The sequence below is a fragment of the Hemiscyllium ocellatum genome, chromosome 1 (genome assembly GCF_020745735.1).
Source record: "Hemiscyllium ocellatum isolate sHemOce1 chromosome 1, sHemOce1.pat.X.cur, whole genome shotgun sequence".
Taxonomy (NCBI): domain Eukaryota; kingdom Metazoa; phylum Chordata; class Chondrichthyes; order Orectolobiformes; family Hemiscylliidae; genus Hemiscyllium; species Hemiscyllium ocellatum.
Genome location: NC_083401.1, coordinates 77,271,247 through 77,286,326, shown reverse-complemented (window position 1 = coordinate 77,286,326; position 15,080 = coordinate 77,271,247). Strand labels below are relative to the sequence as shown.

General features: G+C 40.5%; 1 protein-coding gene across 2 annotated transcripts in view; it reads left to right on the top strand.

The window, feature by feature from the left end:
* The window catches only part of LOC132813874 (interleukin-6 receptor subunit beta-like), an 86,271-nt gene that overhangs the window by 29,796 nt on the left and 41,395 nt on the right, over positions 1-15,080 (top strand). For both annotated transcript variants that reach the window (XM_060823292.1, XM_060823324.1), the window contains exons 2-4: positions 5,234-5,310; positions 6,516-6,824; positions 14,284-14,401. In XM_060823292.1, the coding sequence (XP_060679275.1) occupies positions 5,247-5,310; positions 6,516-6,824; positions 14,284-14,401 (491 nt within the window). In that variant the 5' untranslated portion in view covers positions 5,234-5,246. The remainder of the gene's footprint in view (positions 1-5,233; positions 5,311-6,515; positions 6,825-14,283; positions 14,402-15,080) is intronic.

Sequence of the window (15,080 nt, the reverse complement as noted above, 5' to 3'; positions counted from 1 at the left end):
GCACCATTGAACTTTGGCCAGCTCCTCCCTCATAGCGCCATAGTTCCCTTTATTCAACTGAAAAGTTGTCACTTCCGATTGTACCCTCTCCCTCTCAAATTGCAGATTAAAGTTTATTGTACTAAGTGAGTGGCAGATGCAGATTAATGAAGATAATTGTAAGGTTATCTACTTTGGTCGCAAAAAAAATGATAGATTGAGTGAGAGTAATGTGCAATAACACCTGGGTGTCCTTGTACTCTATTTTCTGAAGATCGGCATGCAGGTGCAGTAAGCTGTAAAGATGGCAAATCATATGTTGACCTTCATAGCAAGAGGGTTCAAGCACAGGTGCAGGGATGTCTTGGTGAGACCAGGGCATTGGTGAGACCGTACCAGAATATTGTGTACAGTTTGGGTCTCCTTTATCTGAAAAAGGATGTTCTTGCTATAGAAAATGTACATTGAAGATTTACCAGACTGGTTCTTGGGTTAGCAAGACTAATGTATGAAGAGAGACTGGATTAGCTCAGACTAAATTCACTGGAGTTCAGAAAATGAGGTGGAGGGAATCTCAGAAACTGAGAAGATTATAACAGGACGAGACAGGATCGATGCAGGAAGGATGTTCCAGATGACAAGGGAATCCTGAAACAGGGATTACAGTCTCAGGATTGATTTAGAATGAACGTAAGGAAAAATTTTCTTCACTGAGAGAGAGATGAACCTCTGAAATTCATTACCACAGAAAACAATTGGTGCTAAAACGTAGGGTGATTTTAAGTAGGAATTAGAAATTACATTTAGGACTAAGGAATCAAAGGAATATTGATCCTGTGTCTAATTAGCAATGCTAATAACCTGTACGTGATCTTAATTTTCTTTCTTCTTTAGAAGTAAGTAGGCCTTTTACACCTTTCAAGGACCTATGAGAGACTCCTTTTGAATTCATAGCACTACCATTGTCTCCAAGTATAAAACCCTTGTTCTCAATAAGACAATCTAAGCCTTCCTTTGACTTCTAACAATCAAACCAACCAGGGCGGCTGTCAAGCAGGATGAAAAATGGGACATCAGTAATTTATCTTTATTTAAAGCTATCATTCCAAAATATTATGCTCGTATGAAAGTCCAAATTTCTTTCTTCTTTATTCCTCATTGCCATTGAATTAAGTGAAATGGTCAGCTTTTGCAGAGATTTAAGATTCAATTACATTTCTATGACCTGTGTGCCAGACCAGATGAAGTGGCAGTTTTTGTTCCCTAAAGAACAATAGTGATTTATGTGAGTTTTTACAACAATTCAAGATAGTTTTATGGCACTGTTACTGAGACTAATTTGTTTTCTTTTTATTTATTCATTTTGTGGAATGTGGGTCTCACTAGCCAGCCAGCATTTATTGCCCATCCCTTGTTGTCCTTGAGAAGGTGGAGGTGGACTGCCTTCTTGAACCGCTGTAGTCAACCTGCTGTGGGTTGACCCATGATATCATTGGGGAGGGAATTCCAGGATTTTGACCCAGTGACAGTGAAGGAATGGTGATATATTTTCATGTCAGGATGGTGAGTGGTTTGGAAGGGAAGTTGAAGGCGGTGGTATTCCCATATATCTGCTGCCCTTGTCCTTCTAGATGGAAGTGGTCCTGGTTTGGGAAGGTGCTGTCCTGAGGACCTTTCATGAATTTCTGTAGTGCATCCTGTAGATAGTACACACTGCTGCTCCTGAGTGTCATTGGTGGGTGGAGTGGGTGCTTGTGGATGCATTGTACGTGGCGAGTATTCCATTGCAATCCTGACTTGTGCCTTGTAGATACTGGACAGGCTTTGGGGAATCAGGAGGTGAGTTACTCACTGTAGTATTCCTAGCTTCTGACCTGCTCTTGTAGCCACTGCGTATATATGGTGAGTCTGGTTGAGTTTCTGATCAGTGATAACTCCCAAGATGTTGATAGTGGAGATTCAGTAATGGTAAGACCATTGAATGTCAAGGGTGATGGTTAAGATTGTCTCATTAGTGATGGTTATAGCCTGGCATTAGTGTGGCCCGAATGTTACTTGCCACTTATCAGCTGAATGTTGTGCGATTATCAGTGAACATCCCCATTTCTGACTTTGGTGAAAGGAAGGTCCTTGATGAAGCAGCTGAAGATAGTTGGATCTAGGAGACTACCCTGAGGAACTCCTGCACAAATACCTTGGAGCTGAAATGACTGACTTCCAGCAACCACAACCATCTTCCTATGTGTCATGTATGGCACTAATCACTGGAGAGTTCTCCACCTGATACCCATTGATTCCAGTTTTGCCAGGGCTCACACTTTCAAATGCAGTCCTGATGTTAAGAGCTGTTACTCTCACTTCACCTCTGGAATTCAAGTTTTTTTTTGTCCATGTTTGAACCAAGGCTAGAATGATGTGAGGAACTGAGTGGCCCTGGTGGAACCCAAACTGGATTCCCAAGTGTTCTAGATCTATTATTTTAAATAAAATTGATATGAGCTGCCGTGGTGGACATTGAACCTGTGTAACAGTCATTTCAGATGTATTTTAATTGAGTAAAGGTAATTACAAAGGCAGGAGGGAAGAGCTGGCCAGAGTTGATTGGAAGGGGAGTTGTCAGGAAAGACTGTGGAGCAGCAATGGCAGGAGTTTCTGGCGGTAATTCAAGAGATCCAGCAGAAACTTATACCAAGGAATAAGAAACATAACGAGGGGAGGAGAAGTCAACCATGGTTGACAAGGCAAGTCAAGGACAGCAGAAAGGAAAAAGCATGCAATATGGTAAAGATTAAACTTGAATATGAGGAAGCCTTTAAAACCCAGCAGAAGATAACTAAATAAAGAGCAATAAGGGAGAGGAGATGAAATAGGAGAATAAGCTAGTTAGTAATATGAGAAAAGGTTGCAAGTGGTTTTCTTCAGGTATATAAAAAGTAAGAGGGAAGCAAGAGTGGACATTGGAAATGAGGTTGGAGAAGTAGTAGTGGAGAGCAAAGAAATGGTGGAGGAATTGAATTGATACATTGCATCAGTTCTCAAAGTGGAAGCAGCATGCCAGAACTTAGAGTCAAGGGATGGGAGTGAGCATAGAGGCCTTCACCAAGGAGAAGATGCTGGGGAAGCTGAAAGATATGAAAGTGGATCAGTCACCCAGACCAGATGGGCTACACCGCAGAATTCTGAAGGCGATAGCTCAGAAGATTGTGGAGGCATTGGTGATGATCTTTCAGTACTCGCTGGAATCAGGGAGGATCCCAGATGGACTAGGAAATGGGCAATAAATGGCTAATGTAACACCACTGTTTACAAAGAAGGAACGTAGAAGATAGGAAATTAATTTTCTAAAAGAAAAGAACTGCAGGTATTGGAAATCAAACAAAAACAGAAATTGATGAAAAATCTCAGCAGATATGGCAGCATCTGTGGAGAGAAATCAGAGTTAACATTTCGGGTCCAGTGATCCTTCTTCAGAACTGATTATAGCTAAGAGAAGATTGAAGGAGTCCCAAGGAAGGTGTACAAGAATGATCCTGGGGATGAAGAGCAGGTGAGGACTCTGGTCTGTACTCAGTGGAGTTTAGAAGAATGAGGAGGCAACTGATTGAAATTTAAAATAGGGAGAGCCTGGATAGAGTGTATGTGGAGAAAATGTTTACATTAGTAGGAGAGACTAGAACCCGAGGCCACAGACTCAATGTGAAGGAACAACTGAGATGAAGAGGTTTTTCTTCAGACAGAGGGTAGTTAATCTGTGGAACTCATTACCGCAGTGTGTTGTGAAGACCAAGTGATTGAGTGTACAGTATTGAAAACAAAGACAAACCTGGTTCTTGATTGGTAAGAGGATCAAGGGTTGAGGGAGAAAGCAGGAGAATGGTCTTGAGAAACATATTAGCCATGATAGAGTGGCATAGCAGACTCGATTGACTGAATGACCTAATTCTACTCCAATATCTTACTGATGATTTCCCTGAGTGCATTAGCCTGGGTTCCTGGATTAATAGTCCAATGACATTTACCACCAGGCTACTGCCTCCCCAAACTATTTCTCCTAATTGTAACCAAGGCCAAAATAGTAGTAACGGGATAAGTAAAGAAACAAAAGGTGTGTGTCAAGATGGAAATGGTAGATTATGTTAATTCATTCACAGAATGAAGGTATCACTAGGCCAGCATTTATTGCCCATTCCAAATTATCCAGAGGGCATTTAAGAGTCAACTACATTACTGAGAGTATAGAGTCACATGTAGGCCAGACCAGGTAAGGATTACTACTTCCCTCCCAATAGGACATTAGGGAAGCAGATGGGTTTTCATGACATTCAAAAATGGATTCACAGTCATCATTAGACTCTTCATTCCAGAGTTTTTTTTTAAATGCAAATTCCATTGCCTGTTGTGACAGGATTCAAATCAATTAATAATTAATACTGCCAGGAATTGTCTCCCACTAGATTAACTGCTGTCCAAATGCAAAACAAAGATATAAGAATTAGGAAATAAGACAGAAACAAGAGAAGAAAACCAAACCAGCATAGAAATGTTAAAATTGTGGAACGTTATATGCAGAAGTCTGTAAAGTACCTCAAACGTGTACAAAATAGAAACCGAAAATACCAAAAAAACACAGCCGGTCTGGCAGCATTTGGAAGAAATGCTGGCTGAGTTTCTCCAGAATTTTCTGGTTTTATTTTCAGCTTCTACAATATTTTGCTTTTATTTAAATATTTTAACCTTGTCTTGAGAATCATTTGTAGCAGTTCAAGAACAGAAAAATCAAAGTTGGATCAAGATAGAGAAATAAAATGACCAGGCAATGCACATTCTTGCAGACTGAACTGCAGTGTGTCTATTTTAAAATTCTCATTTTTGTTTTCAAATCCTCCTATGGCCCTGCCACTTTGAATCTTTTATCTGTTCTCGGGCCCTATGACCCTTCCTGAAATAAATGATTTTCCAATTGTGGCCCATCTTGAGCTGCCCGAATTGTAGGTGCTTCACCATTGGCTGGGGCTTCAGGTTGCAAATTTAGTATGGCATTGCCAAATTTTTTGAAGCTGTCCTGGAGTGAAGCAATAGGAGGTACTGCTATGGTTGGAAAGGGGATTGCAGTTGTGACCAGCATGATGGCACAGCACCTAATGCAATCCTGTATTGCTATTTGGTTTTTGTTCTGTATGTAGACAATTAATATTGAGGCAAATAAACAATTTTGAAAGTAAACAACCTACTTTTATTTTTACTTATTTTTCAGTGTTATCAAAACCATGCAGGGCTACTTGGCGTTAACAGTGTATCTCTACATACAAATCAGTGTATGTTTAAGGACTGGTAAGTAAAGACCTATTATATCTCATAGCTTACCACCTTCACCTTTGATATTCGACTTGGGCAATAAATTGTTACTTGTTTGCACTAATCTGGGAAAATCAAAAACATTAACTTTCAAAAACCTCGATATTGAATCACATTGGAAACTTGAACATAAAGATAATTTCAGAAGTATTGGGGAATTGCAAGAGTCTCATTTGCAAGTCATCTGAAGCATTGTAATGTCAAAACCATGATTAAAACTGAGACTCATCAGTAGATCACAGAATAGCCCTGTCTGCATCAGTATCACAGCTGCATTACATTTAATGTTGCAATGAGATTCATTTGTGCAACAATGAATTCTAGCCAAATGAAAGGCCTTTTTTAAAGCTCACCATAATGCTAAAAAGCTGTAACAAAAACAAAAATTGCTGGAAAACCTCAGCAGGTCTAGCAGCATCTGTGGATAGAAATCAGAGTTAATGTTTTGGGTTGAGTGACCCTTCCTCAGAAAGGCTAAAGAAACTGCATTGACTTCAGGTTTACTATGTGTTTGTCTGTACAATGGGTTGCAATTGTCTGGATGTGACACCAAACCTGAGTCTGCTAGTATAGTTACTGGAAAGAGTATAGCCAATCTGTTTACTCTGATGTGCTTAATCATCTCCTTACTGCTGCTGCCTTTGGAGGATTGGAGCCTGTTATAATTTTTTTAGGCAGTTTTAGTATTTTTTCTCCATGCATATCCACACTTGCCATGTCGTGCTAGCTTCCCCGAGTTTGGTAGTGGTTATTTTTTAATTCTCTTAGAAAAGAGGGAAGGCTATTCAAATATCAAATAGCACTCTGTGGAAGCGCAAGGCTGGTGAAAGATGCCAAATTGGAAATGGTTAGTTCTGATTATTTCAGAAGATGTGACTTTGATTTTCTACCATAAACAATAAAGTGTGCTCATTATGCCTTTTATGCAGCATTTACTTTTATTTTGAGGTACAACCCAATAAATTATCAGAAGAATGAAATAAAAGACTGAAAATCAGTAAATTAGTCTTAGTCTGATGTGTCATTTTGCAAATTATTCTCCCTATATTTCGCTTTATTTTGTTTTTAAAATAAAATTTGTTTGTGCCAAGTGTAGATAATTCACTGTTAATGCTGTTAACAGATTTATTTTGAAACATCTACGTTTAATTGCTGAAATGATTTTTATTTCTTTTCTCTAGTGGATTGTCTGATTGGGAAAGCTGCCTACATTATCCCTGAGTCACCAGTAATAGTGCTCGGTTCACAACTAACAGCATCCTGCATTCTTAATGATTCCTTCATAAAAGAAAATAAAGTTGATGCAAATCAGATATTCTGGAATTTGAAGGGAATGAGAATATCAGAGGACAACTATCACACAGTCAATAGTACTGTATCTAATGTAACGCTGAGACTTTACAGTGTTGGAAATTCACTTCTCACTTGCAACGTGCAACTCAATGAGGATCAAGTATTAACTGTCTTCGGTATACAGATTACAACAGGATGTAAGTATTTTTCTGGGGTCGAGGGGTGTAAAAAGGAAATTTGCAATTTAATAAATCCAAATGACCTTCTATAATACCATAAGAAATAGGGACATGAGTAGGTTGTTCGGCCCCTTGAGCCTGCTCCGCAATTCAGTGGGATCAGTGTTGATCTGACACTCCTCACGTCCACTTTCCTGCTCATTCCCCATAACTCTTGATCTCCCTAATGATAAGGATCTATCTCAGCCTTAAATAAGCACTAGGTCTCTGCCCCCACAGTTCTGTAGGGCAATGAGTTCCAAAGACAAGAAAAGAATCAAGAGTATGGTGCTGGAAAAGCACAGCAGGTCAAGCAGCATTCGAGGAACAGGAAAATTGCTAATTAGGGCAAAAGCCTTTCATCAGGAATGAGGTTGGGAGCCTCGGGGGTGGCGAGATAAATGGGAGGGGAAGTGGGACTGGGGGGAAGGTAGCTGAGAGCGCAATGGGTGGATGAAGGTGGGGGTAAAGGTGATAGGTCGGAGGGGAGGGTGGAGTGGATAGGTGGGAAGGAAGATGGAGAGTTGGGACAGGTCATGACGACAGTGTTGAGCTGGAAGGTTGGAACTGGGGTAAGGTGGGGGGAGGGGAAATGAGGAAACTGGTGAAATCCACATTGATGTCATGGGGTCCCAAGGTGGAAGATGAGGAGTTCTTCCTCCAGACTTTGGATGGTAAGGGATTGGCATTGGAGGAGGCCCAGGGCCTGTGTGTCCTCAGCAGAGTGTGAGGGGGAGTTGAAGTGTTCGGCCATGGGATGGTGGAGTTGATTGGTACAGGTGTCCCAGAGGTGTTTTCTGAAGCACTCTGCAAGTGGGCATCCTGTCTCCCCAATGTAGAGGAGACCGCATCGAGAGTAATGGATTCTGTAAATGACTTCTGTGGAAGTGCAGGTGAAACCTCTTTGTGGAAGGCTCCTTTGGGGCCTTGGACGGAGATGATGGGGTAGGTGTGGGAGCAGGTTTTGCAGTTCCAGCAGTGGCAGGGAAAGGTGTCAGGGCATGGACCTGACAAGGTAGTCACAGAGAAGGGTCGTGTGAGGATGGAAATACACTCTGGTGGAGGGGTCTGTTTGTAGGTTGCGGAAATGGCTTAGGATGATGCGGCGTATACAGAGGTTGGTTGGGTGGAAGAGAATGATACGATGTGTCCAGAGATTGGTAGGGTGGAAGGTGAGGACCAGGGGTTCTCTCCTTGTTGCGTATAGAGGGGTGAGGTTTGAGGACAGGGGTACTGGATGTGGATGAGATGTGCTGGAGGGAATCATCAACCACATGGGAGGGGAAATTGTGGCCTTCAAAGAAGGAGGCCATATGGTGTGTTCTGTGGTGGAACTGGTCCTCTTGGGAGCAGACACGGTCGAGGCAGAGGACTTAAGAATAAGGGTTAGCATTCTTGCTGGAGGCAAGGTAGGTGAAGGTGTAATCCAGGTAGCTGTAGGAGTCGGTGGGTAGAAAATGTCAGTGTTGAGTTGGTCACTGTTGATGGAGATAGAGAGGTCCAGGAAGGGGGGCGGTGTCCGAGATGGTCCAGGTGAACTTAAGGTCGGGATGGAATGTATTGGTGAAGTTGATGAACTGTTCAACCTCCTCATGGGAGCATGAGGTGGCGCCGATGCAGTCATCAATGTTGCGGATGAAAAGATGGGGAGTGGTGCCGGTGCTGCATGGGCCCCAGTTATGCCTCTCTCTTTGTCGGCTACATGAACTGGAGCTCCTGAAGAAAAGAAACTCCACCTCATCTCTATCTTAATTTAATGCCCTTCAGTTTTGAGACTATGACGGCTGATCCTTGCCTATCCCAGCTCTTACCCTTTCAAGCTCTTTAAGAATCCTATTTGTTTCTTAAAGTTTGAACTTAAGAGAAATAAGAATCCAGAAGTATGTATAATTCTTCCTCTTAGTTGTGTTTTTTTTTTGCATTTCTTCTGACCTCCTTTTCCAGGACTCCCAGTTTTTGCAGGATCATGTCCTCCACCAGTGTCCCCTGTAGGCTTCGCAGTTGATCTGAGTCGGCATACAGCAGTTGCTGATGCTCTTTGCAGCATTGACTTCCACTTCATTGACTGTTACATGTGACTCTGAGGTCTGAGCAGAAGAAAAATGAACAGGAATGTTGTTCCCCACTCACACTTTTGCATTAAATCTTTGCCTCCCCAGGCAGACTTTGAGCCCACATTCTACCACTTCTACCATGCAAGGCATGCACACCCACGCACAGAGTAGTGCACAGCTTGCTACCTCTGATCTATTTTAACCCTACCCTTGAAGCCTGCACTCTTCCCCTTCCCCAACTTACTATTAATGCTCTCCTTCATCCCTTGCATCTGCACTCTTCCTGCTCTTCTCCCCATTCCCTTTGCAGCTGCTTTTTCGTAGACCTCCCCACCACTTTTCCCCCAATTGCCCCCCCCCGTCAACTTTTGCAGCCTTATCACCCCCCACCCAGGCACACAGCCTTGCTGACCAGCAGATTGCTCACTGCTGTCATTTGCCTTTATTTTTTCCTGCTTTTGCTGCTGATTGACTTAGTGGTTCAATAAGAAACAAATACATGGACAGCAGGTTATGTTTGAAGGTGCACCATCTCAGTGATTCTGCTTATCCCTTTGGTTGCCACTGTGAGTGGAATTTTTCAATTGTTCTGACATTTTGGGGCCAAGTGTACCCATGAATTTTGAGCAGTAATCTACAAGGACAAGTAGTGTAGTCCTATTCCATTTTTGATGGTGAGCTGGTATGTTGTTTTCTTTTCTCCACTTTGTGCTTAGAAAGACCTTCCCTAATTATGTTGCAACAATTCCACACATATTGCAGCATTTGTTAACCAAGCCAGAGTCAATGTGAAGGAAGCCTATCCATTTGCACTGCATACAATGTTTGAAGTTGAAATTCTTGATTTGATTTAATTTACTTTGTCTCATGTACTGAGATACAGTGAAAAATATTGTTTTGTGTACTAACCAGACAAATTGTACATAAGTACATCAGGATAATAAAACAATGCAGAACATAGTGTTATAGCTACAGAGCAGGTGCAAAGAAGGATATACTCTAATATATGACATCTATTCATAAGTCTGACAACAGCAGGGAAGAAGCTGTTGTTGAATCTGTAGGCATGTATTTTTCAAACATTTTGTATCTTCTACCTAATGGAAGAGTGTAACTGCGATGAGAGAGATCTCCAGTGATGTTGGCTGCTTTCCAACGGTAGTGGGAAGTATAGACCGAGTCAATGGAAAGCAAACTTGTTTTCATGATGGACTGGCCTGTGTTCACAACTCTTTGTAATTTCTTTTTGCAATCTTGGGAAGAGTAGTTGCCGTACCAAGCTGTGATGCATCCGGATAGGATGCTGTCTGTGGTGCATCCATTAAAAATTGGTAGAAGTCATATGGACATGCTGAATTTCTTCAGCCTTCTGTGGAAGTAGTGGCATTGGTATGCTTTCCTTGACTGTAGCATCAATGTGAATGGACCAGGACAGATTGGTAATATTTACTCTTAGGAATCTAAAGCTCTCGATCATCTTCACCTCAACACCATTGATACACAGAGGCATGTGCCCCTTTCCACTTCCTGAAATCTGTGACATCAAAGGAGAGGTTGTCATCTTTACAACATGCCACTACCTCTTTCCTTATACCCCGTTTTGTCTTTATTTGAGATCTGACACACTACAATGAAGCAGCAAATTTGTAAATGGAGTTAGAACTGAATTTGGCCATACTGGAGTATAAGGAATAGAGGAAGCACTGAGAACACAGCCTTGAGGGACACTGATGTTAAGAATTGTGAAGGAGGTGTTGTCATCTATCCTTACTGATTGTGGTGTGCGGGTCAGGAGTCAAAAGATCCAGTTGCAAAGGGTGGACCAGAGTCCTAGTCCTCAGTTTGGAGATGAGTTTGGTTGGAATTATGGTGTTGAAGACAGAGCTAAAGTCAATAAATAGGAGTCTGATGTGGAATAGAATAGAAATTTATTTCATTTGTATTTATGAAAATACAGGTGAGATTTGCATAAGTTGCCACAATTCAGTGGTATTTTAATTACAGAAATTATAAAACAAAGTAAGAACAAAGTTAGTCTTTTGTTCCCAGCACAGCGATCTGGATTTGTGGAGTGGCTATGGGACACCACTGCTCCTGAAGCTGCCAAAGCAAGGATTTCTGGACTGGACCTACCACAAAGCCATTTCCAAAGCTGACACTGAAGCCACTGCATTGCTGCAAGCAAGAAGTGATTGATTGGTCACTGACCAAGTCACTGAAACAGAAGTTGTCGCTACTTCAATCACTGCCCAAAGTTGCCACAATGCCACCACAGCCATGTGGAATGAACTGGAACCTTAATACCTCTGTAGCCACAGTAGAAACTGCCATCAGGAGGAACAGACCAGACCCACTCACAATGAAACCTTCAATGCAGATGCTGCCATTGTGGCCAAGAGAACAGGAATCCGGATCCATCACACTGCTGCAGCAGACATTTTGAACAGCCTTCTCCACAGCTACAGAAAAATGGCGAACGTTAATATAAAAGAGAAATGAAGAAACATAACAAAAAAAAGCAAAGACTGTGGCTGGCCAAGTGAGTGGGAGCTGCTGCTGCCATCTTTTAAAAGGCATGGATGTCTTTGTTATCTAGGTATTCTAGGGATTAGTGTAGGGCCAGGGAGATGGCATCTGCCATGGACCCCGATTACAATGGTAGGCAAATTGTAGTGGATTAAGGCAATCTGCGAAGCTGGAGTTGATATCTTGCACTTCCAGGAAGTTTGCTGAATTAACCACTAATATCCCATTCATTGATTGTGACCATCTTGACCAACCTCAGCAAGGAAACAAGACTATTTTATTTCCACACTCTCTTTTGAATTTCTTACCTCTTCCTAAGTCTTCAAATGTGCAAAATGTTTCTTGCATCCAAAAGCAATTCAATGTCTACACTTCATTTCATCCATTTCTTCCTTTGCTTCATATTCACAAACTATCCATGGTTGCCATCTCCAACAGCTTTTTAAGAAATCTGTTCCCTTGTTAGAAAAATGATTCAGCAAATTGACTTCTTTAAATCAGTACAACACTGCCAGTTAAGTAGGCTAATTCCAAAAATAAATGTTTCTGTCCTGAATGAATACATATCATCATTAGTTGGCTGTTTAACTCGTCAATGGCTTGGCATAAAATGCGTTACTGTTTTCAAGGCATGACTGTGTTTGGTGGATTGAAGTAAGAGATTGACAATATTTAGAATAAAATTCTTTTTCTTTCCTTCCCTTCCTGAAACTCATAGATTAAGTAGAAACTTATTAAAAGAATTTTAAAAAGCTGATAAAGGCATTATAGAGTCATGGAATTTTGCAGTATAGAAGAAGGCCATTCAATCCATCATGTCTGTCCCGGCTCCAGTAAAAGCTATCCAACTAGTCCCGCTCTCTAGCCCTATTTTTGAGGTCCTAACTTCATCATATTCAAATATGTATCCAGCTCTCTTTTGAAACCTCCTATAGAATCCACCTCCATCATTGTCCCAGTCAATGAATTCCAAATCCTCTCAATTCTCTAAAGAAATTTCTCCTCATCTCACTCCTAAAAATCTTGAAATTGTTTTGCTTAATTACTGACATATCAATCAGTGGAAACAGAATATCCTACTTTACCCTGTCAAAATTGTTCCCAACTTTGAACACCTCAGTAAGGTCAATTCTTATTCTCCTTAGAGAAGAAAAGATTTAGCCCAGTCTCTCTCAATCTTTCCTTTTATGGCTAAAATCCTTCATTCCTGATACCATTCTAGTAAGTCTGCTGTAAACTCTTTCCATTATAAATGTAATTCTCCCAATTATAGATGTATTAAAATCTTTTCACCATATCATGAATGCAAAGCGTATTTTGATTTACCCTCTGAAGGTCAGCACTTCTACCAGACTAACTGTCATTTTCTTTTAATTTTCCACTTGTTTATCCTTGAATTTTGAGAACCTGAGGTTTAGGATGAAAAAAACTATGTTTATGTAGATATTTGTTGTGTCTTTTACAGGATCCCAAATATTTTACATGCAATGAATTGCATTGAAGTACTATTAATTATATGGCCAAACATGATAACCATTTTGCACACATCCAAAATTGTATTGATATGGTTATCTCAATAATTAAATCAAACGTACAAATTCCACTTCTATCAACAATGTGAAATGAATGCATTTGGAAATTCATCTGAGTCCTCATCAAGCTCTGAATAAATGTCAAGTTATTGATTTTGTTAGGAAAATCAGAAAAGGCAGAATATTTCTTAGATGGTAAAAGTTTGGGAAGTGCAGACGGATCTATGTATCATTGTCCGATTTACACTATAAGGTAGCATCTACTGTGCATATAGCAAACAGTTAGGAAGCTAAATGGTATGTTGGCATTCATTTCAAGGGGTTTTGAGTACAGATTTAAAGATGAATTACTGCATTATACACAACCTTGATGATACCTCACCTACAGTTTGTATAGTTTCAGTCTCCTTAACTAAGGAAGAATGTACTTGCAAAAGATGGAGGTAATAAAATCATAGAGATGTACAGCACAGAAACAGACCCTTCCGTCTTACTCGTCCACGTCGACCAGATATCCTAAATTAATCTAGTCCCATTTGCCAGTAGTTGGCCTATATCCCTCTAAACCCTTCCCATTCATACATCCATCAAGATGCTTTTTAAATTTGTATTGTACCAACCTGTACACTTCCTCTGGCAGCTCATCCCGTACACTCACCAGCCTTTGTGTGAAAAAGTTGCCACTTAGGGCCCTTTTAAATCTTTCCCCAAACCTATTTCCTCTAATTCTGGACTCCCCCAACCTAAGGAAAATGCCTTGTCTATTCACCATGTCCATGTCCCTCATGATTCTAGTGAATCTTAATCGAATGTGGACCCAGCTTCCACTATGCCATGTATTCTTTCCAGTTTAGAGCGTAATCTCATTGAGATATTTATAAAATTTGTACAGTCTGAATGGATATAAATGGGATATTGCCATTGGATAGTGACTCTACAGCCAAAGGACATAATATAACATTAAGGAGAAGCTCTTTAACATTTGGATGAAGAGGAATTTGTTCAGAGGTCAATCTTTTGAGTTGTCAACCCCAGAGGGATGTGGGAGCTTAGTCAGGAAACTAATGACATTAAGGAAAATGGAGATAGTTGATCATCTTTTCAATGCTGTTTTGCTGCACATAATAGAGAATGGCAGGCAAGTGCAATGGACTGAATGGCCTACTCTTATTCCTATCTACTCAGGTGTGTATCAAGCAGACTTGGGTATGTATCAAGCAAACCGAGATGCTCTTGATACAGAATAAACGTGAAATCATAAAATACTATACTGATCTGTTATTAATCATGATGGAATGCATTTTTATGATTTATTTTTTCTTTTAGTGCCACCAGAAAAGCCAAAAAACTTGTCATGTATTACATATGATAGGAAAAATATGACCTGCTCCTGGAATCCAGGAAACAATACATACTTACCCACCAGCTACCAATTTAAAGTATTGTAAGTATACAGTTGCTTGGTCAATTATGATTTTTAGTACCTTTATTCAAGTTAAAGCAGATCTTTTAAAAATTATTAATTTATTTTCAGTTTTCAAGCTTGAAGCAAGTTCACAGTTAAATTTTCTTTTAAAATTTTTGGATGTTATGTCTCAGTTTTCATTCTTTTAAAACTTAGTTTCGCTGGCCAGTTTTTGCTTCATATCCACTGAAATATTACACTTGACATCCAGTAGGAATCCATTAACTTTAATGTTTTAACTGCATGATATCTAGTTTTAATTTGCTATTTGACCCGAGTTGAACTTTCAATCGTATATTTGATTTGTCCATCTCCGTGACATTGCCACATTCTGCCGAGGTCTTGGCTCATCTGCTGCCGGAGTCTTCATCTGTATTTTTGTTGTCTCTTGACCATTCTTACTTTACCTCCCATCTTGGAGTCGACAGAAAGTTGAGCTTCTCCAATACCATGGACATATTTTTCCCACATCTTGTCTCTCACCAGGTATTGATCATCAGTCAGCCTTGTGTTTCATGATTTAGTAACTCCAGGACCAGCAATGGCTCAGTTTTAAAACGTTCATCCTTTTTTACCAAATCATTCCAGGACCATACCCCTCCCTACTTCTGTAACCTTCTCCAGTCTTACAGACTCTCAAGATTTCTACACTCCTCTA